Source organism: Oculina patagonica, chromosome 9, assembly GCF_052425735.1.
Source record: "Oculina patagonica isolate OP01 chromosome 9, crgOcupat, whole genome shotgun sequence".
Classification (NCBI taxonomy): domain Eukaryota; kingdom Metazoa; phylum Cnidaria; class Anthozoa; order Scleractinia; family Oculinidae; genus Oculina; species Oculina patagonica.
In genome coordinates, this window is record NC_135766.1 from 1,301,132 (window position 1) to 1,328,287 (window position 27,156).

At 37.4% G+C, this 27,156-nt stretch overlaps 2 protein-coding genes across 2 annotated transcripts; both read left to right on the plus strand.

The window, feature by feature from the left end:
• Positions 1-4,692: 4,692 nt before the first annotated feature.
• On the plus strand, positions 4,693-11,709 carry LOC144666514 (uncharacterized). Its single transcript, XM_078527937.1, has 5 exons — positions 4,693-4,741; positions 5,490-5,531; positions 6,868-6,909; positions 8,540-8,689; positions 10,664-11,709. Exons 1-5 carry the CDS (start codon positions 4,693-4,695, stop codon positions 11,200-11,202), a joined length of 822 nt encoding a protein of 273 aa, XP_078384063.1. The 3' UTR covers positions 11,203-11,709.
• Positions 11,710-16,526: 4,817 nt separating this feature from the next.
• LOC144665249 (uncharacterized) lies at positions 16,527-27,055 on the plus strand. Its single transcript, XM_078526456.1, has 10 exons — positions 16,527-16,675; positions 19,564-19,811; positions 20,388-20,502; positions 20,949-21,062; positions 21,143-21,256; positions 21,325-21,438; positions 21,503-21,616; positions 22,771-22,819; positions 23,794-24,087; positions 26,761-27,055. Exons 1-10 carry the CDS (start codon positions 16,597-16,599, stop codon positions 27,053-27,055), a joined length of 1,536 nt encoding a protein of 511 aa, XP_078382582.1. The 5' UTR covers positions 16,527-16,596.
• The last annotated feature ends 101 nt before the right edge of the window (positions 27,056-27,156 follow it).

Consider the following 27,156-nt stretch of genomic DNA (forward strand, 5'->3'; position numbering starts at 1 on the left):
AAATGCCTGGTGTCTTTAAATTTGCTTATAATGAATGCGCAAACTCTCGGGTGTATGCCATACCTGAGTTACGATAAACGTTAATTCAGGCAATTTGGCGGTAGATTTTTGGCAAATAGAAAAAAAAAACATCAGTTCGAAAATTTCTCTAAATTATAGTTCCCTAAGATAGAAACAAGACCAAAGAGATTTCAATTTAACAAGAAAAGACAAAAGGATGATTGAGATTGGAAAAAATTAAGGCGGGTGACTAACAACGACATTTATAAGTTAAGCTAGCTCCCTTTTATAAATTGCCTCAAGAGAATCTTGAAGGGGGGCAGGCATATTTTTTTTCCATCCCAAATTTTGCTTAATCCAGTTTACAGCTTATATTTTACCGAATCCCAGTCCCATTTTTATTCTTAGTCTCAGTGATCCAAATCCAATTTTTCCATTGAAGAAACAGTTAAGTCTCAGATTAAATTTTACCCCATTATGCCCGTTGTCTAGGTTAGTCAATGGATTGTTTGCGCCAGTGTGTGGTGTTTTGTATACTGTCGAATCTTCTCTGCCGTAATAACCAGTTTTTATACTCATATTTTTTTTTTAGAAAATTGTCGAGTCATCAAATTTGTAAATACAATTGATGGAAGTGCTTTAGACGGCCATGTGATTGCATCCATGAGGGCGACAAGAATAGACAATTGTGGAGCGAAATGCTTCCTTAACCATGACTGTGTTTCCTACAACTTTGGACCGAGTGAAACCAATGATGATCATAATATATGTCAACTTAACAACTCTACGGACCGCAACAGACTGAAACCTAAAGCGATGTACACATACGTGGAGACAGAGGTAGGTCGTTGTCGCCTAAAGCAATTACCACAATTATAATGACAACGCGAGATAGAGCTGTAATTTTCATAAAAACACAATCCTTTACTTTCAACAGGGTGGCCAAACCAAACCACGTGGTCTACAAAAACGTATGTTTGTCACGTGACAATAGGTATACACTACTAACTACGCGAAGTGTACTTTTCAGTACGAAATAAAGTCAACAGCAGTCGATGGCATTGTTGTCGTGACAGTTGTGACTAATATTACTTTTGTAGCAGGTGTTAGCTGGGTCTCTCGTGTGTATTTTTATTTATTGTGGTTCTCACTTTCCGTTTCACTTTATAGGACGCCTGTAAATCGACTCCTTGCTTAAACAATGGCAAGTGTCAGTATGGTTTTACAGACAAGGCGTTCCGTTGCTTGTGTTCAGCTGGCTTTGAAGGAGAATTGTGTGAAAAAGGTGAGGTAAAACCTTATTTTTGGTTTCACACGTAGCTATGTCGAATGAATCGTCATTTTTTGCAATGAAAAGCACTACCTTGAAATCGAAAGGAATCTTCAAAAAAGTAGTTTACTAAGCTGTCTACATTTGAGACAAAAATGGGAAATAATAAACCAGAGAAAAACAAGAACGAGGTTTGAGACAGATTACAATTAGAGAGATAAAAATTATAAAAAAAAATCCATGAAATAGCTCCTTGATGTGAAGGACATTTTGTTATTGTATATATGTGTACTTAGGTCACGTAACTTTTGTCGCTGTGTGGATGTTTTGCGACCACGTGAAGAAACTGTTAACTAGATTTAGGGTCGTAATTCCAGTTCTATTAAAATGGTTTCACTTGAAACCGCTCCTATGAACAGAGCTGCACAAGCCAGTTGCGTACTGCAATTAACCAAAGCGATTAATAGATTGCCGACCAGTATTAAATAGACGTAAATTTGACACCTTTAAACACATTGTAAATCTGCGTTTGTGTATTTTTTTTAAGTCTATGGTGACAATAAATCACTATTTATTGGCAGATATTGATGAGTGTGCCAGTAGTCCCTGTCAGAATGGAGGATCTTGCAGTGATCAAGTCAACGGATTCAACTGCAGTTGCCAACCTGGATTCAATGGCAGTCGCTGCGAGATCGGTAAATAAATCCGTGTTTTTTTTTTTCATTTATGGCATCTAAACACTTTTCATGTTGATGACTGTGCCAGTGGTCCCTGCAGGAACGGAGCATCGTGCAGTGACAAAGTCAACGGATTCAACTGCAGTTGCCAACTAGGATTTAATGATATTCGCTGCGAGATCGGTAAAAGGCATTAAATAATTCTGCCTGACAGTAATCATTAAAAAAAACTGTAAGAATTTATACAACGTAAGTTGCAAATGCCCACCTTAACAAAATCAGATAACCTGAGATGTAAAAAAACAATCATTTCTAAAGAAAAGGCTTTTAAAGGCCTAAAATTAAAATCTCACCGAGATTAAAACATTGTTAATGATAACCTTACCAATCCCCTGAATGCAGTTGCTCTCTCAGCTAAGAAAATAAACACCATATCCTACGAGGCCTTACTTCATACTATAACGTACTATTTCAATAATTTTCAACCCTGATCAAAAGCATTCACTCAATTCAATGCTTGCTTTAAATAGATGCCGACGAGTGCATCAGTAATCCTTGTCTGAACAATGGATCCTGCGTCGATCGCGTAAATGGATTCAACTGCAGCTGTGCGCCTGGGTTCAATGGAACGTACTGTGAGACAGGTGAGCCTATTTTGTTTCAACAACTTATATATCAACGCTGTACCACGACTGGAAACCGGCGAATTGTTAAGCGACCTTCAATTGATAAACTCGCGTTGGCAAACTCCAAAACGTTGGAAAACCCATGCCTTCATTTGTCAAACTCACGACAAATCAAAACATGCACGCCAGTTTGTAACATGGCCGCCGTAGTGCTATGGCACTTACGTAGGGTTTCTACTTGTGTCTTGCTATATCATGTTAATCGTCGGGTAAGAAATAAAAAGGATGGAGAAATAGAAGGGTTTGGACGAAAACGCACATTAGCAGAAATCCCTCCCTTGGCGAGTATAATACGCCTGTAAAAGAGCTTCGCACAGAAGAAACCACTGAAAATGTGTGTGAAAGTTAAAATCAATTCACTTGTATACAGCGTGTTATAATAAAATCTAGGGGGTGGGGGGCCTTTTATGTGTGTGAAAGTTAAAATCAATTCACTTGTATACAGCGTGGTATAATAAAATCTAGGGGGTGGGGGGCCTTTTATTACTTTATTTGTTTTATTTGGGGTTGTAGGGTCTGGGTAGAAAATATTTCAGTGCCAATTGCGATCTCTAACTTTATTTTCTACTGCAACTGACCACACCTGTTTTTAGATATTTACTATTAGGGGAAATTTCGTCAAACATTGCTTTTTCTTTACCAAATTTATTACGACTGTTATTTTTCCTATCAACACCAGAGCGAGGCTCCAGTAAAAAAGGCGCTAATTTAACGGCTTTGGGCAAGCGTTTTACGTTAGTAAGTGAAAATATTGCCTGTCTTTAGTGTGGGAAGAGCAAATTGAAAGAGCAAACGGTTTGTAGATGAACCTGAGCGAAAAGTTTCTCTTCCTATGAAACAATGAATGAAGATGCTGTGACACTTCACACAAAACGAGGACAAATATCACGTGATTTCTTTACCAGTGGTGATGCTTGTCATAAAAGTGGCTTTTATAGAGTCCCATCGGATACCTGGATAACTTTAATTTTCTTATTAAAAAAATGTCTACGAATAGATTGGGTAATAATTTCAGCCTTGTTCTCATGTTACACTTTGCATGACCTGTACTGACTCACGAAAACATAGCTATAACTCAAAACGTATCCCACAATTTGAAACCACAAACTACCTAGCGTGAAAGAGGAGGTTTTAATCTATTGAAATCCGTGTTCAAACCCTTTCAGTACTCTGGAAGTGCAAAACATCATTTCTGTGCTCCCAGCTCCCGAGCTATAACGTTTGTTGGGGAAGGATAAGATGGCGTTTCCCACCCCCCCCCCCCCCCCCGCTCGGGTAGCATTGTGACTCCCCTCCCCTTTCCCGAGAATCTAAACGCGCGGGCGGGCGCGCGTACGTTCACTTGATAATCAAATTTCTTCGGCTCCATGGGCTTACCGAATTCCCTTACCCATGGTGCTCCGCTGGCGCGCTTTTCAGACTGGAGCTCCGCACTAAATTATCAGTGAAATCATCCCTTCAGGCTGGAACGGTGAGATTTGCTTGCGTGGCAGGCGTTCAAAGGGGAGGGTGAAGGAGAACGGGAAGCGCGAAAATCGCCTAAGGCGAGATTAACTTAGCGTGTACTTGAACGTAGGGGCATGAAAAATTTTCTTTTAGAACATTTGTTACACTCGCACCACAAAACTTCAACTGCTTCGGCATTTTAAAAGTGTTTCCATGGAACCTCCTTGATATTGCATGCAGCAATTCGTTTGGGGAATTTCTTGCCGTTATGAGAGTAACATTCAAAATATGCGGTCGTGAATGCGATCAGAGTTTTACGGAAAATCAAAGTTTGCTTAAATCTCCTTACATTTAAGGAACTTTAAGCCAACTTAAAGTTCGCTTAAATGTTAAAGTCTCTTAAGGCAAACTTTAAATATGAGTGTAAAGCTGGTATAAAGGTCAGCTTTAAAAATGCAAAGGTAGCGTTAAGCTGCTAAAATAGACAGTTTTGCGTTTGCTTTACATCACATTCAAAGTTTTAAATTTTCATGCTGTATATATTTTAATCATAAGCGTTGATCAATAGCTTTTGAGAGCAAAAACACCAACAACAATTACAATAGACGTAAAAATGTTGAATGGCGTAAAAAGTCGTGCGCAAAATTATACGTTAGGAGCAGGTAACAAATCTTCATAGCTCAGTTTGTAGAGCGACGCACCGGTATCGCGGAGTTCATGGGTTCAAATCCCCTTTTAGCCTTGAGTTATTTTAAACGGGCTAAAAATTGTAACTGCTCAAATTGCTAACACACTTCGAGGATCATTTCATCCATTTCATCATTCATCCGCAGTTCACATATACCTTATTATAGGAAATTAACGCTTGTGTTAATTAAGGTATTTGAAATTAACGCGACTTAAATTAACGCGAATTGAAGGAAAAATTACTTCCCAATAAAGGAAATTAACGCGAAAGAGGGGGTAACATTTCAAAATGAAGGAAATTAACGCGACATACACAACAGGAACAAGTTTATTTCAACACTTGTAGGCGTATAATCTTAAACGAAAACAATAATCGCGGTACTTTTCCCACTTTAAGCGTTCTTCACAGTATCAATGATAGTGACAGATAAAATTATGCTTTTTCCTTGGAGTCAATAACATCTGTACTGTAACGAAAAATTGGGGCCAAAATAATGGAAATTAACGTCATGGAAATTAACGCTCCACTTAATTAATGGCGCGGAAATTAACGTTAACAAAAATTAACGCGACTTAAATTAACGCGAAAGTTTGAAAGTCGGGTTAATTTCATGACGCGTTAATTTCCTATAATAAGGTATGTCTTTCATATATTCACTTTTTCACACCACATAAAAATATAATATTTACGCTTGAGTTTAATTCTCTATTTCTGTTTTACAGAGCCATCAGTTTCGCTTCCTACAACACAACCAACCACACCAGGTAAAACAATTACTGTACAAAACAAGTTTAGAGAAAGAAAAACCTGTTCATTGTAGGATTCTTCATCTGTTAAGGCGCAGATTGAAGGATGAGAGGGACTTAAACAATGGGTGCTTTCTATCCGTTCATATCCACAGTTTAATCACTGAAAGTAAGCCATGAAAGGTCATGCACTCCAGGCACTAAAGGAGATAGAATTAAAACTTTGAAATATCACAGTGTGCAAAAAGTTCGCTTCATGTATTTATGACACCAGCTGTCGTAAAAAGCGACAAGTATTCCCTACAACACGAAGCATTATTGAACGAATTTACAGAGCTGTAACATGTCTCCGATTCAAGTTAATTTTGTCGGATATGTAGTTTCGATAATCGGACTACCGATCAATAAAGTAGTCTGATCCTTGCGCTTTCTTCAGTATTGTCTATAAGCCGGTCCTTTGTCTCTCAGTCGTTTTTGGTGTACATCGACAACATTGAAATAGGCGAGTTTACAGACGTTTTTCACAGCCCACTTTATTTGACTACAACGTAATAAAATGTTTCAGTCAGCAGTTTTTTTATCACCCCTTTTCTGGTCTTCCTTAGATTTAATAATAATTTTGACAGTGAAACAGATAATGACACCTTTTGCAGCTCCCAAGGAGCCTGGTGTTAATTATGTTAGGTATATTAGGATAATATACTTTAGCATTCCTCTGAAGTACTTACACTTGGGGCTTTAAGGTGACTCGATCGAAATAAATGACGTGCTGTATGCCCGTCAAAAATTTCTAATAACTTCACCATTTCTGACTCGATTTCCCTGAAACTTTCGCATTTTACTCGAAATTTATCGAAGATTAATACGCACGTCAATATGTCGATGTAATGATTACGAGTTTTGCGCGATGTTACTTTTATTGAACACACCTATTTGGATAAAACTGCTATTTACAGAAAACTGAGCGCAAAGATTTCGTTTAAACTACTGCAATTAGCTCATTATAACATCTTATTATGACTCTCTAAGTTTCCGAAAAATCGTCGGAACAGAATCCTCGATACAAATTGATCATCAAAATATTAATCTCGGGCAAACTTCGAGCCCTGGAACGCTCCAGCGCTTCCACATTTCGCCCAAAAGTACCATAATCGAAGACAAAGAAAGTTCAATGCATCAGTTTTGTTAGCTCCAAATCACATTCGGCTATTTACAACGATGAAAAAGTTTGAGCAAATATTATAAACTCACCATTTGCGTCAAAATGTAGGAAGGTCTCCAAATTTACGTTGTTTTAAATGATATAATAATATAATAGTTACGTTTGAGTTAATTCTCTATTTCTGTTTTACAGAGCCATCAGTTTTGCTTCCTACAACACAACCAACCACACCAGGTAAAACAATCACTGTACTAAACAAGTTTAGAGAAAGAAAAACCTGTTCATTGTAGGATTCTTCAGCTGTTAAGGCACAGATTAAAAAATTAACAGTGAAGGATGAGAGGGAATTAAACAATGGGTGCTTTCTATCCGTTCATAACCACAGTTTAATCACTGAAAGTAAGTTCAGGCATTTATTGTACTCCTTGGGAAGGCCGCTATTGGTCAACCTGGCAAATATTTCAAATAACCTGCAATTGCTGACTAGCATCCCATTCAGGGCCTGTAGCAAAGCAAGACGTTTCATGCTAAAGCAAACCTGAGCTAAGCGCTCAACTTGGTAACAATGATAGGCCTGGCTCTTCCGATCACTTTAATTGGAACGGCATTTTGGCACAGTAACAACTCGAGTGCAACGTGGCTATATTGCACAATCATTGTGCAAGAATATTTTGTAACCACTGAAAAATGACGTCATTTCACTCATTGCGATAACAATGGCATTCCAGTTCGAAAGATTTTCACGTTACGTATAAGGCGATCTTTGCTGATGTCATTATTTTTTTACATTTGGCCTTATTAGTTAATGACTTCACGTAGAGAAGGCCTCATGCTATATACTCGTTGACTCCAGATATTTAAAGATCTTGAGAAACTTAAAAATCAGCAAAATTTTCTGCTCTTTGCTTAGTATAATATTGAAGGAGATATCGGCTTTCTGTTTTCAAACCCGCGTCGAAGGAATAGTGTTTAATAAATCTGGCTAAAATCTATGGCGAACGTTAATTCATACCATGTTCTTTCAATTTCAGAATTGATTTTTTTTGTAGCTCGATCAGAAACTGAAGCCCTTATGCTAATGGGGGCAAATTTTGTTAACAAAGATTCCCCTATAACCCCGGCGTAGTAGACGCTAATCATGTTTTCTCGGTGAGCTGGATGTTAGATCAAGAACTTTCTGGTTCAAGTGATCAATGAAGGCGGATGGCATATATGTCTACGATTTCAGTGTTCCGTCAACCTCGCATTTAATAAGTTCTTTGAGCTATCAATGATTGTTTTTTCAAAAATTTATTGGCCTTCTCTTTTTTTACTTTCCAATTGATTTAGCTTCGGAGAATTTGGCTATGCGCATTCACCGACTACCTTTCGCGGGGAACAAGCCGCGTGATTGGTTCTTTATACGGTAGATAATGGATTACTGAAACTTTTATTACTCTTTTAACGGGAAACTAACAAAGAACCAACTGTGTGCTTATTCAACTTTTCGGGCGTGCAAAGCCATTATTAGTGATCTGTATTTTAAAAACAGAGAAGTGTTTAGGCCTGAAACTTTGTATAACGGGAAGCTCTGTTCATATATATATATAAAACATGAAATTAAACAGCTCTGTAATCATAAGGCTTAGATTTTGTTAATGGGTTTCCGGGTGCGAAATTATTATACATATGTGCTGAATCGAAAAAAACGCAATAATGAAAGTCCCCGGTTTAAAAACGAAGGAATTCAAACTCGCTGGTTATATCCTTTAGAATGTGATTTGTGATTAAATGCATGACCATAGAGAAACCAATTACATAAAGAAACCAAATACACCTTAACGTTCCTGCTTTATTGACTAACCTCTTATTACAATTTTTGCAGCAAAGAAAGGATCAAAATCCTCCGTCCCAGGCTCTTCTTGCAAAGATATTTTGATAAGCGGTGATTCTGAGGGGGATGGCGAGTACTGGATCAACCCTACCGACTCAGGGGACCCCTTCACGGTGTTTTGTGACATGAGTACTGATCAAGGTGCGTTTAAATAATATTAAGGTGATTCCACGGAATTGCATTGCGCATCCTTGCTGCGCATGAGTTTTCGCGTCATTTAGCGCGCGCACACAGAACACTACGAGATTCCCTTCAGGCTAAGCTCGGTAGGGAAACAAATGGTCGTTTTCTCTTAAACGAGCACGGTGACCCCCATTTTTAATGCATTAATTTAAATGTTATACGGTTGTCTACAATATATCGCGATTTAAAGAAAGGTTTAAAATAAATTCTACATTGTTTTTTCTTTTAATTTTAATACCGTAAAAACACGTTTTTAGGTAGTGCCGTTAACGTGCGCACAAAGCAAAATCTTTAATTTCTTTCATTATCTTAATTCCTGTACAATAAGAATAGTTTTTAATATAAGATCAAAGTCTATTTTGTTGAACTAGACTAATACTTTAATGCAAAAATGATTTTTTCCTAGAAACAATAGTTCCCCATTCAGATTACTAGGGTTCCTAATATATACCTCTTGGGTCAATTTACTATAATGCCCATCCATTTTACACAAAAAACTAGCGTGGTGACCCCCCCTATTTTTTGTTTCATTTTTTTAATGCTCATAACATAATTGTAACCTGGACCAAGTTTCAGAAAATTTTTAATACTCCTTCTATTTCAGTGGAATCACCTTAATCCTTAACATGCTAAGCGCGGATTATTCCGGGATTTGGAGGAATAGCCATTCTGCCACTTATGACATCACCAATTTACACGTCAGCAGATTTTTGTGATTTGCATCTTATAGAGCTTGGATAGATCTTTCCACAGGACTGTCCATCTTCAATATTGACTGCATTCCGACAGAGCTAATCGAAAAAAACGTGATCAGTTTTTGGTGTAAAATTGGTGCTAAAACAGGCCAAAATACCAGTACTTGATCATGATCTCCTTTCCAGGGTTTTTCATTGATTCAGATAAAACTTTTCAGGCCAGTAGAATTGGTGCACAGAGTAAAAGATAGAGAGAATAAGAAAGCAGAGAAAAACGAAAAGGAAAGGAGCAAGGAAAGTCCAGAGTTTGGCTAATGCGCATGCGCCAAAGTAAAATATTGTACATTTTTACATGGAAATTACATCAAAATCTTCCTGCATTGCCAGAAAGTGCATTTTTAGCAAATTTAGAGAAATTTTGGACCGTAGAGCCAAGAAAATTGATTAACGGTTAAAAAAACCCGCGTTTTTGGGAATAATTTCAGCATATTAAGGGTTAAGAGGACAGGTCAAATTTCTTCCTAATGCGCTTTCTTCACGTAATTGCAATTTGTGGAGCAAAAGCAACCCGAATCGAGCAAAATTTCGCATGATTTAGGATTTTAGGTATTTTAGCTTAAGAGTCATTTAGTTCAATCCATGTTTCTTTTTCACTCGGAATGTATTTCGCGTCATGGAGACAACCTAGACTTCTGGCGCGGTGTCGTCTTGGCAAGCAATCATAAAATTCACTCTGTGGAAAGAATGAGACTATTACTTTTCTGACTCGCTTCCATTTAAGTCTGTGTTCTTTTTCAATTGATGTAGGCCCCGTGAAGGTTTCAGAAACAAACAAAAGGAGTAAATATGTGTAAAGAGAATGAAAGTTAACTGCTCTAGGATTCATGTAAACTCCTCCTGCATTACCATTTCGTGCGACTCGTGTGAGGCGTCGTGGCCCAATGGTAAACAGTTAACAAGCTGGACTCCGGGTCGAGTGGTTCTGGTTCAAACCCTTATTGGAGTCACTAAGTGGTATTCCTAGGCAAGGCACTTTACTCGTACGTTGCCTTGGTAAACCTAGGCGTGTAAGTGGGGGCCGACGAATTTAATACACGAGGTTACTCCACGATAGACTAGCATCCCATCCAGGAGTAAAAATACTCTTAGTAACTTAAACCGGGTAAGCAGTGGCACCAATGGGTCACTTTGGTTTGATGCAGACTTGATCTTTACCTCGCTACATTTTTTCTTTCAGGTGGATGGACACTGATTGGTCGTTTTCTGATGAGGGATAAACATTCTCTACAAGATGCGGCTGTCAATTCCGAATCTTATAGAGAGATTCTTCCTAACTACAATTCCAATTATCAGTTCTTGTTGCGAAATGGTTTCAATCAGTTGAAACGTGACATGGGCTTCACTCAGATCCGATTTTACTGTTTTAAAAAGAAGAGAGGCAAAGTGTTTCACATCATGACCAACAAGGATGTCAAAGGAACAAACGCGGTGAAGTTTTTCACAAATTCGGACACCATGCGTCAAGCTTGTGGCTCTTTTACTCGCCTCCCAGATGACAGGTCAACTCTGGCCAACAAATGTAGTGACTGGGGTTGGAAGCCTACAAACCGATGGGGACACCCAAGTTACCTAAATGATAAACGCCTGTATACAAGACCAATTTTGTGGGCATTTGAACGTTACTTTTCATTCAGTGGTAGCAAGCTCTCGTGTGACGACAATACAAATGACCTCGCCATGTCCATTGGTGACATATGGCAGATTTTCGTACGATAAGTGAATTGGTTTCATCGCTTCCGTCAATTGCAACCGTGCAATCAGAATTCTTCTTAACAAATATTTTGCGAAATCGCTCGGGATATCACCTGATACTTAGCCGACGAAGCCGTAGGCCGGGTTAGCTAAAATCAGATGTTATTCCGTAAGATTGAGCAGGATAATTAACTTATTATTCAACAAATTGTCAACGAAAACTATTTAACGGCTAAAAATACAATAACTTTGCAGCGCTTTGCACCACTTCAGACGAATATTGGTAGCCAACGTATATCGCAAGATATTTCTTTATGTACGGATTGTGGAGATAACTTTCTGTCCATTAATGGGCATCGTGTGAATTTTTGAATAATCAAGTTAGTTATTTTTGAGCACAGCTTGTTACTTTTAAGGTGGCTGGAAATTTGGTGAAAGCATTTTTTTTACTTTTAGTCACTAAGACTAAGACTAGACGGCAGTACGTCTAATTTATTTCACTGCAGTGTGCTTCACCCGAAAAAAAAAACATTTACACAGTTATTACACAAAACTGTTTACAAACTGATTACTAACTTCCAAATAGTCTGACCACAGACGTTTCTTTTTTTTCTTAGTCGGTGATAGCGAGCGAGCGCGCATAAGAGCGCAAAGCAGAGTTTAAGTTCGCCGTAGCTCAAATCGCTCGCCTTTCACAATTTACGCTATCGACAAACTTAGAGATAATTGAGAGTCTGGGAATAGACTACCAAACTCGCGCGCTACGGGGAATAAATGACATATAAATTTCTAGTTGATAATACGTTGAGTGTTTCACTTGCCCCCGAGCACAGCACAACAGTATCTATAGAATTGGGAACTAGTAACAAATTAAAATGTCAACTGGATAGCTCAGTTGTTCAACACCCAAAGGGTCACACATTCTTTAAGTTTAAACTTCTTTGCACGAAAAATGTAAATTTGTGAATGACGTTAGTGTTAACTACATAAATGGTGAAGTCGAATGGCGGCGGTTTTCGCTGTAGCTGTCGTATTTTTTATTGTAATACGAGGAACCCTGCTTTCCATATTTCAGATTTTGTAGCCGGGGTGCTAAACAGAGCAGGGAAAACCTTATTTTAAATCATAAATCAGGAAATGCATATAAGAAAAGATGGGGGATACTTTTTAATGTTTACTATAATCTGTTTATAGTATTGCACATATCCAAAATTAATAACAATAAATACTAAGTAAAAATTTTTGTGGGCGAAAAAATTAAAACAAAAAAATAGTTGCATGTATTAAACGTTTTTCTCGATTTCATTAAAGTGCTACTACGATCAAATTTTGGGATACCTGTTTTTACATCCGATCGGTAGTTAACCTTATATAGAACATAAGTTTCAAAGCATATTCTCAGACGATGAGAAATGTGTACTTTTTCGACGTAGAAAGTCAATAAATTTTCGTCCGCCATTGAACAGCCATGTTCCAGTGGCCTGGTTACCAACTACGGAGGCCAGGCTTTCCGGGGAGAAAACATTTGACGTCATTTTCTCAAGGCGTATACTTTCTGAATCACTGCTATCGCTGCAAGTAAAAAATTCGTCGCTAGAATGCGAACAAGCCATTAAATATTGTCAAATAAATGAGCCTTTTGGGAGAAATAAAGCTTTCCTCGATCGATTGAGTTGAGAAAATGACGTCACAACAACAGAACAATAAGGTTTCAATAAATTACCGCAAGCTAAATTCCTTTCAAAGGAAAGCTTTATTTCACCTAAAAGGCTTGTTTATTTGACAATATTTAATGGCTAGTTCGCATTCTAGCGACGAATTTCTTACCTGCAGCGATAGCAGTGATTCAGAAAGTATACGACTTGAGAAAATGACGTCAAATGTTTAGAACTCTGGAAGGGGTTTGGGCTTATTAAAGAGGGGACTTAAAGAGACAGGGGACTTAAGATATCTCACAATATGTGCATTTGGTTTTATGAAATATCATGTTCCCATTGGAGAAAGTGTGTTTTATTGGCAGGTGTCAATTCATTGTTCGTCCCATTTCCTACTCTTATGTTTTTTTATATATTAAGTATTGTTGATATTTTTGTCAGGAGATTCCAGGGATTCTTCTCAAACTTTTTCTAGCAGATCTCCTTTTACATTTGTAGTTTCTACTCTACATTACTAAGAGCTGCTAACAACATGACAAGATCCCGATCCCTCATTTGATTTACTATTATACAATACTTATTAGACTTAAGACGGATTCCGCTGAAAGTTCGAGCAATGAGCGGAAAAATTAAGTACCAAAAACCTAGTCATCGTATGATAACATTTTATATAGTATTTGAAACATGTCACTGAAATTCACTTGTGTAAATGACACCGTGATTAAACTCGTAAGCATTTTCGAGAAAATTAAAGTCAAATCTCGTAAAAATGTTAAAACCGCGCGCCATTTTGTATTTAACTACTGTTATGAAACGCACGTTTTTACTGAAATGTAGATAATTTCAAATCCATTTTTTCTCTCGCGGGGTCAGCTTGAGAGCTAAAGTTTTGATAGGTTTCTGTTAGCTGTACTCAAACTGAGACCATGTTATGAGATCTCAGTGGTAACTTTATTGTATTGCTCGAATGTTCAACGGAAACCATCTTAATTAGACTGATTAGAATAAAGTGGAGTCCCTATTTTTTTGAACCTCCCGATAATTAACACGAGCCAAAAGTTGTTTTTCTTCAAGCCACTTCACTCATTATATCACTGCAATTTTATCCCGCTTTCTCGAGCCAATTATTTCTTGAACGAACTTTCTTTTCCCTTGGATGTTCGAGAAATTGGGAGTCCACTGTTCAGTAGTTTAATTCAATCTAGATGTGTAGTTTCTTCTTCATACAATGTACAATATGTAAAATACGTGAGGTATATCATTTTGATGTTGTAATTTAGGTCGACAGTGCTTAATAGTTTGATATCTTATGAGCTATGAAGTGATTAAAATGAGTTGTCCATGGTTCATCCATTTAAATCAAATTCTAAGAAATTTTGTCCATTTGACTTATCATAATTGAACTCATATTTCTTGGAACAGAAAAACAGATGGTATGTCAGTGTCAAAATTGGCAGAGGAAGCATCATCTGAATCAATATAAAATGAGCCCCCCCCCCCCCCAGTATGAAAACATTGTCTACCGATCACCTCACTCTTGATTGCTTAAAACACTAGCTAACTAACCCGGGCCACATTGTGAGGCAGGCGCTCTCACCACCTCGCCATCCCTGCTTACTGCTCGGCGTGTCATCACCATAGCACGTTTTTTAGCCGTTCCGTGTTTCTGCACATGACAGCGTTAGCAATGAGGGATCTCAAAGGTAAACGCATAGCAACAGGTTTCATTAGAGCTGAAACTATTCTTTCCTTTATGACATTCAGTCAGGTCCGATTTCATGGTATTGAGATTGCGCTCTTTGTCGAGTCAGTTGTCCTTTCAGTTCATTCTTCAAGGATGGCGATGGTTTCATCCACAGGCATACTGATAAAAACGACACATGTGTCATACAATACCAAGATGCCATGGTCATTCATTTTCATATCACAAAGTTTATTTGCAGCAAATTTAACAATATCATTCATAGGTGAGGGTTACAGCTTTTCATCGAGCCTCTTTGCAAGCATCCGTCACTGTTACTTGTTACCATTTAGTAAACCATATAGTTAGGCGTACCTGGAGCCTTTTGAAGAATGCGATACGCAATGGCGTGGTTGGCTTAATTATTTTTTTTTTACCACTCTGATAACATTAAAAAGTTTGAACTGAAAATGTGACTTTTTTCGTTTGCTTTGCACTCCTGAAACGGATAGCAAATCGAACGGGGTATGTTGTCTGATATCCGTCGTCTGATTTTGTACTGCGTGATTTTTTTTTTTGTCCAATGATAGCGCGCGGAAATTAATCAGTGGGTTTTAAGGGACGGACCATCATTTTGCATCTCTGCAAACATCTTTTTCGAAAATCAAACTATGTTTTATTATACATACCGTGTTTGCAAACAATTTATTCTGTCTTTCTAGACCCTGCAAACAATTTTTTTTTCAATATTTTTCAATCCCTTTCCCCGCTACAAAAAAATAATGGTCCGTTCCTAAATCCGCACAAGCCGAGCTTCTCGTCCAATACGAATGCAGGCCCTTACATTTACCTCTGAAAAATAATCAATAATTGAGCTAGTTCCGCTGTGTTCCATAAAGTAGGCGGGAAATATTTCCCGTTATTTCTTTCTAAATTTTAGAAACAAAACAAATATCATAGCTCGGCATGCCACTTTAATACCAGGTCGATTTAGCTGATGATAAGAAATGAAAAAGATGAGATTTCTCATTTCCTAGATCTGTTGAAAAATGACGCTCCTTAGCCTTTACTGAGCAAGAAATGATACGTTCACAATAATATATGCAAGCTATTTCTCTTAGTTTACTGCCAACTGTCATGCGATCTAATCGATTTTTGTGCGATATCGTCTAATTTGACACTACTTAAATTTTAATGAGAGACGATGGGAATTTTCACTCATTTCACAGACAGACGAGTTGTAAACTAGCACAAATTTTTGCAGGTCATTTGACCGTGTACAGAAAATAGTCCATGAGAGTTGGAGAAATCTCATCTAAGTGATGACTCAACTCTCGCTCCCTTTCGATTGCAGCGATCTTCAACAATTGAGTTTATGAAAACAAAAGGGTTTTTTTTCTAAATTTAAACAACGGCTATTTGCTATTAGGCATGACCATGTTAGTCCACAACACTGATGAATTCACATGGAGAAGAAACAAAGAGCTATTTGATTTCTGCATATTTTCAGATTCCTCGACCCGATATAAACAGCAGTAGAAAATATATATTCAAAATTATAAACATTTAGTTTTCGACTGCTGCGATTTTCAATGAGTTTACGAAAACTACAGTTGTTTTCTAAATTTTAACACCTGCTATTTGCTATAAGGCATGAACATAATTTATTAGTCCACAGCACTGACGAATTCACATGGAAAAGCAACACTGACAAGGTTTTTGATTCCTACATATTTTCAAATTCCTCGACCCACTCTAAACTACGGTAGAAAATATAAATTCTACATTTCAACAAAGCTAAAACATCAGCCGTGAGGCCTTACAAAATATTATTTAATGGCTAAATTCACGCTAAGCTCAACAACGCAGCCTTTCGTTTGAATAGTATGGTACCGCCTAGTTATAAATAATTAACTATGACAAACCAATTTTTTAGACAGGTTTAAAAGCTTTCATCGGCATTAATTATACATTGAGCGAGGAGTAAACTGAAGTTAATGTACGTAGAAAGACAGGAGTAATAACGTTTCTGCAGTAAGGACGATTGCTTCTTTTCATTATAATCCTCTTCTGGCTTTTATAATGGATCGATCGGCGTTCTTTCTTATGTGCATCGCCACTGTTGTGGTGTTTCTACAAAAATCTGCACTGTCACTTCAAGGTAAGAAATAGCACATGATTATTTTGAAATATCCCCTATTAAATATAAGATAAGTTAGAAATCACAAAGATTTTCGTTTTTGATGCTCTTAAAGTACTTCGGAGAAGACGTTGGAATAAGGCAAGCTTAGGTAACCCGTGACTTATTTATTCAGTTGGTGGCGCTTTTTCCCGGTACATTTGTGTTTTTTTTGTTTGTTTGTTTGTTTCTTTTTTGTGAGAGAAAACATGTTTGAGACATTGGCATATTTTTAAAACCTTTTTTCTACAGAAAAGTGCGCACAATTTTGAATTGTAGCAGTTTTTTTTTTTTTGAATTAATTTTGAATTGTCTGCAAGTTTCACAATACTGATCCATGACTGTACAACTTGCATACAAAATGCTAGTTAAATTTTTTTTAACTGCTACGCTAATACTTTTAGGAGCGAATGCAAGCCAGACTATTTCCAGACTATTTCCCAACTGAAAATCTAAAGCTAGAAAAAAAGTCGATGAAAAAAAGGGAATAATCAGAAATCTTTGGCAAACACAGGAATCAGTGCAACAATTGAGCTACAAGAAGCAGAATTTTTCATTATTCTGCAACCAACGTATGACATATGTGTCCTTTTATTTTCCAAAACTAATCTTAGCATAACAAAGTGAAACTATAGCATCTACGGAAAACGTCTACCATTTTTTCAGAACCTAAGGTTTTCTTCCTGAGGAGAAAAGCCTCCAAGTCAAGCACTTCTTATCATCTCATCCCTGGCTTTACGTATCACATTCCACACGGAAAATTTGCCATTAAGGAGTATTAGAATTTTTTTTTTTTTTTTTGTTTTTTTTTTTTTTTTTTTTTTTTTTTTTTTTTTTTTTTTTTTAAAAAGACCTTAACCAAAATAACGTTGAAGAGTGGCTTAGCCAGCATTTTGTGCAGCGAGTTGCATGGTCATAATTGTCATAAAACTTGCAGATACAAAACTTGAGCTTTTTGATGAGGAAGGGAAAAAACGTCTTAGAGTTTCAAAATTATGGACTTTTGTAAACATGAAGTTTTTTTTTCAAATACTGTATAAAAAAAACCGTTTTCTTAGAATTTAAACATTCTTCATTTAGGATGACAAAACACAGAAAAATTGTAAAAACTGTCTTGTTGAAAAGCGTGGCTCAAAAATGTAACCAGCGCGCAAATAAATAGGGTTCGGGCTATCGGCTTAAGTAGCGAATTTCGTAAATAAAAAACCTTGGCTAGTTAGGTGTAGTATAATTACAGGGTAGTTAAAAGTTAGGTTTGGGGATGCCTGATAACAGATACCTTTAAAAAACAAGAAAGGCTTGCGGTACTGACATATATTTTGGTCGTTGCATTTTTTTGAAAACGAGCCTTTCATGTTCGTGTTAGCCTTCTAAATCGCTTGCTACAAGAAGGCACAAAACATGCACGATTAAGAAGAGAAAAGAATTGTCGGCTGTTGTAACATGAAGATTTACTTGTCAATTATTTGAAATAAACAACTCTGGAATATACATGCAGTATTTTAACCAAAGCAAATAGGTTAAGCAAGGGAAACGCTATTGTAATAATAAATTTAAAACAATTAAAAATTAAAATCTCTAATTGGAAACACGCTATTCGAATTTTTTGGCGAAAAACACGTTAGTGACGAAATTGAATAAATGATACCTGAATGATACCTGAATCATTTCTTCATTTGTTCGATTGTCATAACTTGTCTAATAAAGAGAAATTTGACTCCCGCACGGCTTATTTAAAAGCTAAAAACTGAAGATAAGCACTAAAGAAAATAGTTTTTTTATAGAACGCAACAAACACAATTCAATTTTTTTTAATTGAGTTGAATTGAATTGAATTGTTTGTTTTTTTTAATTGAAATAAAATTTTAAGTTGAAATGCACTATTCAGGTTTACAGGCTAAAAAATACGTTAGTGGCGAAAATTAAGTAACTGATTCGAAATTATTTCTTGTCTTGTATTTTTAATCTGCATGTTTTCATAGCAAGAATGAAGATGAAAGATGCCTCTAGAAAAACCTGCCGATAAATTCACTAAACATGAATCCGAATTCTGTTTTTCCAAAGGACTTAATTGCACGGTGTTGCATTATTGATGGCTGCAACGCATCAATCCAGGTTTTATCTGTCTGTGTTTCACGAAACGGGGAACGTTAAACCCAGTATGAGTAGGATTTTGTTTTTATTTGTGGCAGCGAGTTCTATTGCGATAAGACAATGTGCGTTTTCTACTTCACAATGCGTTTAGAAAAACCTTTGAAAAAAAAAACATTCCCATTTATAATTAAAGCAATTATTGACTCGGCTTCGGCAAACACCATGACTTCACAGAACTCCCCAGGTTTAAGGTCCTTTTTTTGGGATTGACAAATGAGTAACTGTTCGCATCTTGTAAGCTACGATATTTTTCTTGACCTCGTCCAATAACTGCTTATAATTTGAAAAAAAAAGGGCAAAAGCCTTTTTATCGGCAATATTGCTTTGACCGTATAGACGGATTTGAATTAGCGTACAAGATGATTTTTTTTTAATACTGGTTACGAATACGAACTTAATAAGCTCAGTTGGCTACATTTTTAATATCCCTCTAAGAGGATCCGGAATCGGGGCTTAAATCCCATTTCCAGCCCACATTTTGCTTAAATCGCAGTTCCCAGCTTATGTTTTGCCTAACTCCCATTCTCATCTTTTTAGTCCTACTCTCAGTGACCAATTTTCCCAGTGAAAAAGCAATTCAATCCCAGGTTCCATTTTACCCATTTCTGCCCCTCGTTTATTTTAGCCAATGGATTGTTTGTGTCAGTGAAAGGTTGTTTGTGTACTATCAAATCTTTTGTGCCACATTAACCAGTTTTTATCACCCTTTTTATTAGAAAATTGTCGAGTCATCAAATTTGTAAATACAATTGATGGAAGCGCCTTGGATGGCCATGTGATTGCACCCATGAGAGCGACAACAATCGACGTTTGTGACGTGCAATGCTTCCTTAACCATGATTGTGTTTCCTACAACTTTGGACCGAGTGAAACGAATGAAAATAGTAATATATGTCAACTCAACAACTCTACGGACCGCAATGGACTGAAACCTAAAGCGAGGTACACGTACGTGGAGACAGAGGTAGGCAATAATTATTATTGTCGCCTAAAGCGAACACCACAAAAATGACAACGCTAATAAGGACTGTTTTTTTCCATAAAAAATCAAACCTTTACTTTCAACATGACGGATAAACCAAACCATGAGGTCTACAAAAGGTATTTCTGTTTCACGACAACTAGGGGTTTAATTATGTTAAAGTAAGTGCTGGCGCTAGAGCTGGAAGATACACTGTATGAAAAGAAATATACAATATGAAAAGAAAAATATGATACAATATGGTAAGAAAAAAAGTGAAGTAGAAGCCCTCGTGAAATGAAAGCGATTGCTGGAAAATATGGGTGAGTAACCCGTTAAAAAAATAGCCATGGTATAATGCAACTCCTGAGTTTTGACAAACACTGAGGGTACGCAAGACCTACAAATCATAACGAAACAAATTTAGTGCGAACTAAAGTCTACAAATAGTCAATAGCATTGTAGTCGCAAGAGCCGTGATGTGACTGACATGACTTTTGTAGTAGTTGTCATTGCGTTCTGGTCACTCGTATGTATTTTTATGAATTGTTGTTCTCGTTTCTCGTTTTCACTTTATAGAATGCTTGTAAATCGACTCCTTGCTTAAACAATGGCAAATGTCAGTATGGTTTCACAGACAAGGCTTTCCGTTGCTTGTGTTCAGCTGGCTTTGAAGGAGAATTGTGTGAAAAAGGTGATGTAAACCTTATTACTGGTTTCACACGTAGCTAGGTCGCGATACATCGTCATTCTTTTGCGATGCAAATCATTGCCTTGAAATCAAAAGAAACACTGAAAATTGTAATTTACTAAGGGTTCAACAACTGAGGCAACAATGAAGAAATGATAAAGTAGAGGGAACTAGTATTCAATGGAAGTCATTTTTGAAATGTGTAAATCTGTTTTTGTGTACAGTTGAACCCCGGAAACTTGAACGCTGAAGGAAACAAAAAACAGTTCGAGTTAGCGGGGTTTTCGAGTTAACCGAGTAAAAATGACTGAAAGTGGGTCCAAGGGAAATGGAAGTTAGTTCGATTTAGCGGGGTTGTTCGTGTTATCCGAGTTCCGTTTACTGGGGTTTTACTGTATTTGTGTTATATCTATGGAGACAAATAATAAATAAACACTGTTTACTTACAGATGTTGACGACTGTGCCAGTGGCCCATGTCAGAATGGAGGATCGTGCAGTGACAAAGTCAACGGATTCAACTGCAGTTGCCAACCAGGATTCACTGGAACTCAGTGCGAGATCGGTAAATATATCAGTGTTTTGTTTGTGTTTTTTATATATATATATATATATATGGATATAGCTAAACAGTTTTTATTACAGATGTTGACGACTGTGCCAGTGGCCCTTGTCAGAATGGAGCATCGTGTAGTGATGAAGTCAACGGATTCAACTGCACTTGCCAACCAGGATTCAATGGAACTCAGTGCGAGATAGGTAGATAAATGCACGTTTTGTAAGTTTTTTGGTGTCTATGGAAACAACTTAACACTATTTATTTACAGATGTTGATGACTGCGCCAGTGGTCCATGTAAGAATGGAGGATCATGCAGTGACAAAGTCAACGGATTCAACTGCAGTTGCCAACCAGGATTCAATGGCAGTCGTTGCGAGATCGGTAAATAGATTCGCGTTTTTGTGTATTTGTTTAACATCTATAAAAGCAACAATATTATTTACAGATGTTGATGACTGTGCCAGTGGTCCATGTAAGAATGGTGGATCATGCAGTGACAAAGTCAACGGATTCAACTGCTGTTGCCCACCAGGATTCACTGGAATTCAGTGTGAGATAGGTAAATAAATATTCGCGTAAATAAATGCCGCTTGTGTCTTGCTATAATTTCATGTTAATCGCCGGAGAAGAAACAGAAAGCTTTGAAGAAATAGAAAGGTTTGGACAAAAACGTATATTAGCAGAAATCCCTCCTTTAGTGCGTACAATACGCTCGTCCAAGAACTTCCCTTAGAAGATACCACGGCCTTCAGAAAATGTTTGGTGATATGTCACACAAATCACGTGAACAATACGCGTATTTTGATTGGTTAAAAATTAGCAACACACGTTTTCCAATCGTTTAAACGTCGAATACGAGCTCTATCAACACGAAAGAGTTGTTTGCCAACTGTTGTTGTGTCGTTTACACACATTACTTTCAATTTAATTGCCAACACGAGTTTTCCAACTTAAGGTTGTCGTGTGAAGGCCGATTTAGGTCAACCTTACAAATATTTCACATAACCTGCAATGGCTGTCTAACATCCCATTTAGGGGCTGTAGCTAAAATAGTCGCTTCGTGAATTGGAGTTAAGGGTTGGTACCAATGAGACGCCTGGTTCTTCCAGTCCTTTAGATTGAAAAAGGAATTTGCCTTTACCTTTACCTTTACTGGCAAAAATGCTCAAACATAAGGTTAAAAACTGCTTTTTTAAAAGTTTCTAAAGTTTCGGGACCTGCGCAAGTAGCTCTGGAATTGGACCTCAATTCTGTGACATCGGACCAAAATTCTCACCTGTCTTGCAAGCAACTTATGATAATTAAAAGAACTTTAGCAGCCCAAACCTCCAGAACATGGCTGTCAGGAAAAAGAAACAAGGGTTAATATCCCATGGGCGCTAAGATTCTTGCGAGATTAGATATTTTAATTCAATATTTTTTAAGCATCGTCACCATCATCATCATCATCATCATCATCATCGTTATCGTCATCGTCAACTTCATCTTCATCACTGGATGATGCTCCATTCATCAGGGCAAAAGCAGTGTGATCACAGGTTAAAGAGACTAGAGAAGCGGATCACAAGCTAAATGGCGCAAGTAATAACCCGTTGATATATAAATACGAACCTTACATGACTTGAAAACAGTCACTGCTGCGTCGTCCAATTGTTTTGATTTCATTATGTCAGTTCAAACAAACTTCTAAACTGAACCAATTTTATCTCTCAGAATCTCCCTTTCACCACTGGATTCTCGATGGCACGGATTGTGACCTTGCGTAAGCATTTTTTTTTTACCTTTTATGGGGGGGAGGGAGGTCATTGAATGAGTATCATTTGAACATTGTAAGAACAGCTATACACTGGGGAATACTTTAAAACGACTTTAACGACTTTAAAACTGACGTTCTTTCTTCCTCAACAGTTCGTCTCAAATGTACAAGGATAATTTTAATAGTACAATTACGAAAGATACATTAATTAATTTTGATGTGCCACGAATCTCAGGAAACGCTATGAACGAGCAAGCTTTGTTCCTTTTTCAAGAAGGAAGAAAATAAATCTTGCTGTATAAAGAAATTTTCAGTAACACGTCTTACTTCAGAAAATGATGATGATGATTTGTTTTCTCTGTTAGCTTCTTTAAAAACAACAGATAATAATTAAGTTCTCGAAAAAAAATGACTTAGTTATTCAAAGACATGCAAAACCTAACGAAGAAACCGACGTTTTGGTGTCTTCATGACGCCATTGTCAAAGTAACTAAGCATATTATTTACAGGTAGTTGCGTCATAAAGACACCTATACGTCGGTTTATTTCTGTAGTTTTAATTGCTTGCCTTTTGAAAAAAAGTTAAAGTTTAGTTATGTCAAGTCATTTTTAACTAAGGAGGCCTAACGTTTAGGAATTAATGGTTAGGAAGAATTCTGAATTGGACGGATCAAGCTCAATTCATCATGGCCTGGTGTCTGCGTTGTGCTCTTAGGAAACTCTCACAGCGCTTTTATCCAGTCTCCATTCAGGAGTATAGAAGATGCTGACACAAATTAAAATGTTTGGGGAGAGCTAAAATAACCTGCAATGGACTTGCATCCAATCCAGTGTAGAGGGGGGAGGGGGGGGGCAAAACTTCAGGTTGCTCTGCGTCACACCTTATAAGCGAAGTTAAGCGCTTGCACTACTAGTGATGAAATTCAACGTACACTTCCTTTGTGTATCTTTTTAACGTAAGCTATTAATCTTTGCTACAGTTTACAAGGGGCTGCAACTTTTGTGGAACAAAATGGCAGGACAGTACTTTACTTGGATGGCACCGCAAATACCTTTGCAGAGACACCGGCCATTACAATTCGCCAAACTGACTTCACTATTGCTGTCTGGATAAAATTGGTATCGCCGCTCACCATGAGGCAAATGATATATAGTGACTGGTCAGCTCCTCATCAGTTTTGGTTTTTAATCAATGACAATCGACAACTAAGATTTTTTGGGAGACGAGACTCTGTGATCAGGGAACCTGTTGTGGATATTGCGACAAATTCGAGGTAAGACTGTATATATAAATGTATATATATTCCATCTTCCAAGATTGTGGGGTAGGAAGATAGCTTTTACGTCCACCAAAAATTCAGTGATTGGGCAAAATAATAAAAAAAGTTTTGCTAAAATTAGCCGCACTCAGAAAAAAGATCCATCATATTACTTTTAATTAACTCAGAAAAGATCCAAGAGAAGCGACTGAAGTAACAAATATTGCACAAATGCAGCATAGACTCAAAGTGATTAAATCAGTCACACAAGTATTAAGCCTATCTCTCTGACTTAAAGGCGCCCTTAAAAAAGTAGTTTCTTCACCTACGCGAACTTTTGTTTCCTCAGCACGCATGCGGGCAACATAAACCGAATCCTGCAATGTGATTGGTTTCGGCAGCGGGCGGAATTTTTCTATCTGGAAAGGGCTGGATGTAGGTTGCACGAAATAATTTTGCAGCGAGACATAAAGATGACATAATTTCTGTTGGCTGTGACGTCATATGACATCACATGACGTCATTAGAGCCGCCCTCTTAGATCCGCCATCTTGGATTTCGCCATTTTCTTAGAAAGTCAGAAAATAACGAAAATTGATGCAAAATCATGCCAGAATGCTTATGGAATGTAAAAATAAACAAATCGTTCAATTTTGAAATAATAACGAAAAATGTTAAAAATGACGATTTGTGGCCAGATCTGCTTCGACCAAGAAAAGAGCCTTCCATTTTAACCACACTTCATTTGGATCAAGAAATCCCTTGAGAATGTCCCACGGTTGACGTAATATATTAGCTCTACATTTTGCACTCTCAAATGTTTAAATTGTCTGTAGTTCACTAGTTTAATTCCCTTATAAACAGCCGGAATTGAGATTTTTCGGAAAGCATATACTAAGCTGTGATCACTGATACTAACATGTGAAACACCTGAAAGGCAAACACAATCCGACCGATTTGTAAAAATTGAATCTAACAGGGAGCAAGAAGAAGGTGTAATTCGAGTCGGTTCGGTGATCAGCTGCTATAGACGTACCATAAACGTCAGAGAGTTTAAAAGAGCATTAGCATAAGTACTATTTTCTGATAGAAGGTCCGAATTCAGGCCCCCGATGAGATAATGTTCGACGTTCTCAGAATCTGATTTCCTTAAAACTGTATCAAGATGGAAAAAAGATCCACTGATGAATTGGGAGGTCTTTATCGGGTAGTAATTACAAATGATTTAGAACTAAGTTTGCGAACTTTAATCGGCAAGATTTCGAGAGGCCTAATTTCAAGTTACTCGCGCAGAATAAAATTGACATTAGATCTAATTTAGAAGCAAGCGCCACCGCCAAATCTGCCATTGACTGTTCTGTCACGACGGATAATATTGTAACCGTCAACAGTTATCTCATTTTCGGATATAATGTCATCGAGTTTAGTTTCATTTATAGCTGAAATATCAACACAGTGATTACTTAAAACAACTCGAAGTTCGTCAATGTGTTTAGTCAGGCTATTAATGTTTAGACACGCAATTTTGAAACTGCGGCCTTTTGGCACTATACCGGAATGTTGATTTTCAGAAGCATCATTATGAGACTAGGCTAAATTTGCGTCTACTTCAGATGATGATTGTACAGTATATCAATTAATGAAGTGATTTACGATATTACTCGCTAAGATAGCAATTCCTTTTCCATGAAGATGTAGTTTCTGTCCATTAACCCTATACAGGAACGCGTGCAATGGGCCAATCAAATTCAAGGTTGGATGTTTGACCTTATATGGGAAATGAGTGCGGCAAGTGCCGCTCAGCGTAAATTTTTTCTGCGGGAAGGGACAGATCCATCAGAAAAATGGTTGAAAACAGCAAATTTGGCGAGCTTAATGAACAAGAAATAATCAGCGGTGCCAACAAAAACCATAGAAATGCTATAGTAAAAATAACTATGCAAAACAAAAGGATTGATGCGAACATTTTAATTAATAATACTTGTAAACGCACAACAAGAGCGAGTGAAGTAGAAAAGCAGCAAATAACTTACGAAAGAACGGCAAACTGACACAGTTTCATTCAATGTACGTCATAAAATTAAGCTCAGTACTTTTGTAAAGTTTGTTACCTTTCAATCTTGGTCTTGTAGTTTTATACTTCAATAAACCTGTTCCACTTTGAGCTCAATTTCGCTTCAAATAATATAGCAGTCTTGATGACAGCCGTGGAGCCGTAAACGAGTACAATGTAAACATTTGCTTCGTTCGACTTGCACAAGACGTGTAGTTTCCAGAAAAGCTTTTGCTTCGGATCTTCCCGTAAATCTTAACTGTTGACACAATTTCCAGGATATATAGACGACTTTAGAGGAGATTGTTCGAGGAAAATCTTGGGCAGAAAACTCTTTCGCTCGCTTTCCTCAAGTGTTTCATTCAACTCAAGAAGTGAACACGGCGCCACAAATTTTCCCGCCTCCTCATACTATCACTTCGTTTACATCAAAATGAAATGTCCAGTCGATTTAAACTTAAGAATACTTTAATAAAACAATTATTCCATTCGCCCTTGTTGGATACGAGTCGTTATAGCCAACTCGGCGCTTCGCGCCTCGTTGCCTATTTACCACCTCGTATCCAACGCGGGCTCATAGAATAATTGTTAAATATAATACCCAGCCTCATCCAATAATTGCCAATAAATTCCAGTGATACCGTGCAGTTAGATGTATGGAGTCACATGGCTGTGACTTGGAGACGCACGGATCGCAAAGCCAAACTGTACATCAACGGAGAAATGAAGAAAGAAGTTGTGGCCGATGACAATCCAGTTCTTGACCTCCAGAATTCAGGGCATACAGTCTACGACATTGGCTTAAAGAGAGACAACGGCGAAACAAGTCATGCGTACTACAGTGATTTGATGGTCTTCATCCGTGACCTTTCAGAAGATGAAATAACAAATGACTTGTTTAACATGCACCCATTTCGCACTTTTATCTAATTTGTCCAAATAATAACACTATTGACATAAAAGAAAACGTTTAGATGCCACGGACAACGCAACGAAGAAGAAAACTGCTTGGCTTGTCTGTTGCCGTATCT

Coding starts and splice junctions, on each gene's coding strand:
- LOC144666514 (XM_078527937.1), top strand. CDS start 4,693: ATGTTGAATGGCGTAAAAAGTCGTGCGCAAAATTATACGTTAGGAGCA. Junction 4,742..5,489: donor AAATTATACGTTAGGAGCAG/GTAACAAATCTT, acceptor TCTGTTTTACAG/AGCCATCAGTTTCGCTTCCT. Junction 8,690..10,663: donor TGACATGAGTACTGATCAAG/GTGCGTTTAAAT, acceptor TTTTTCTTTCAG/GTGGATGGACACTGATTGGT.
- LOC144665249 (XM_078526456.1), top strand. CDS start 16,597: ATGGATCGATCGGCGTTCTTTCTTATGTGCATCGCCACTGTTGTGGTG. Junction 19,812..20,387: donor ACACGTACGTGGAGACAGAG/GTAGGCAATAAT, acceptor TTCACTTTATAG/AATGCTTGTAAATCGACTCC. Junction 21,439..21,502: donor TGGCAGTCGTTGCGAGATCG/GTAAATAGATTC, acceptor TATTATTTACAG/ATGTTGATGACTGTGCCAGT.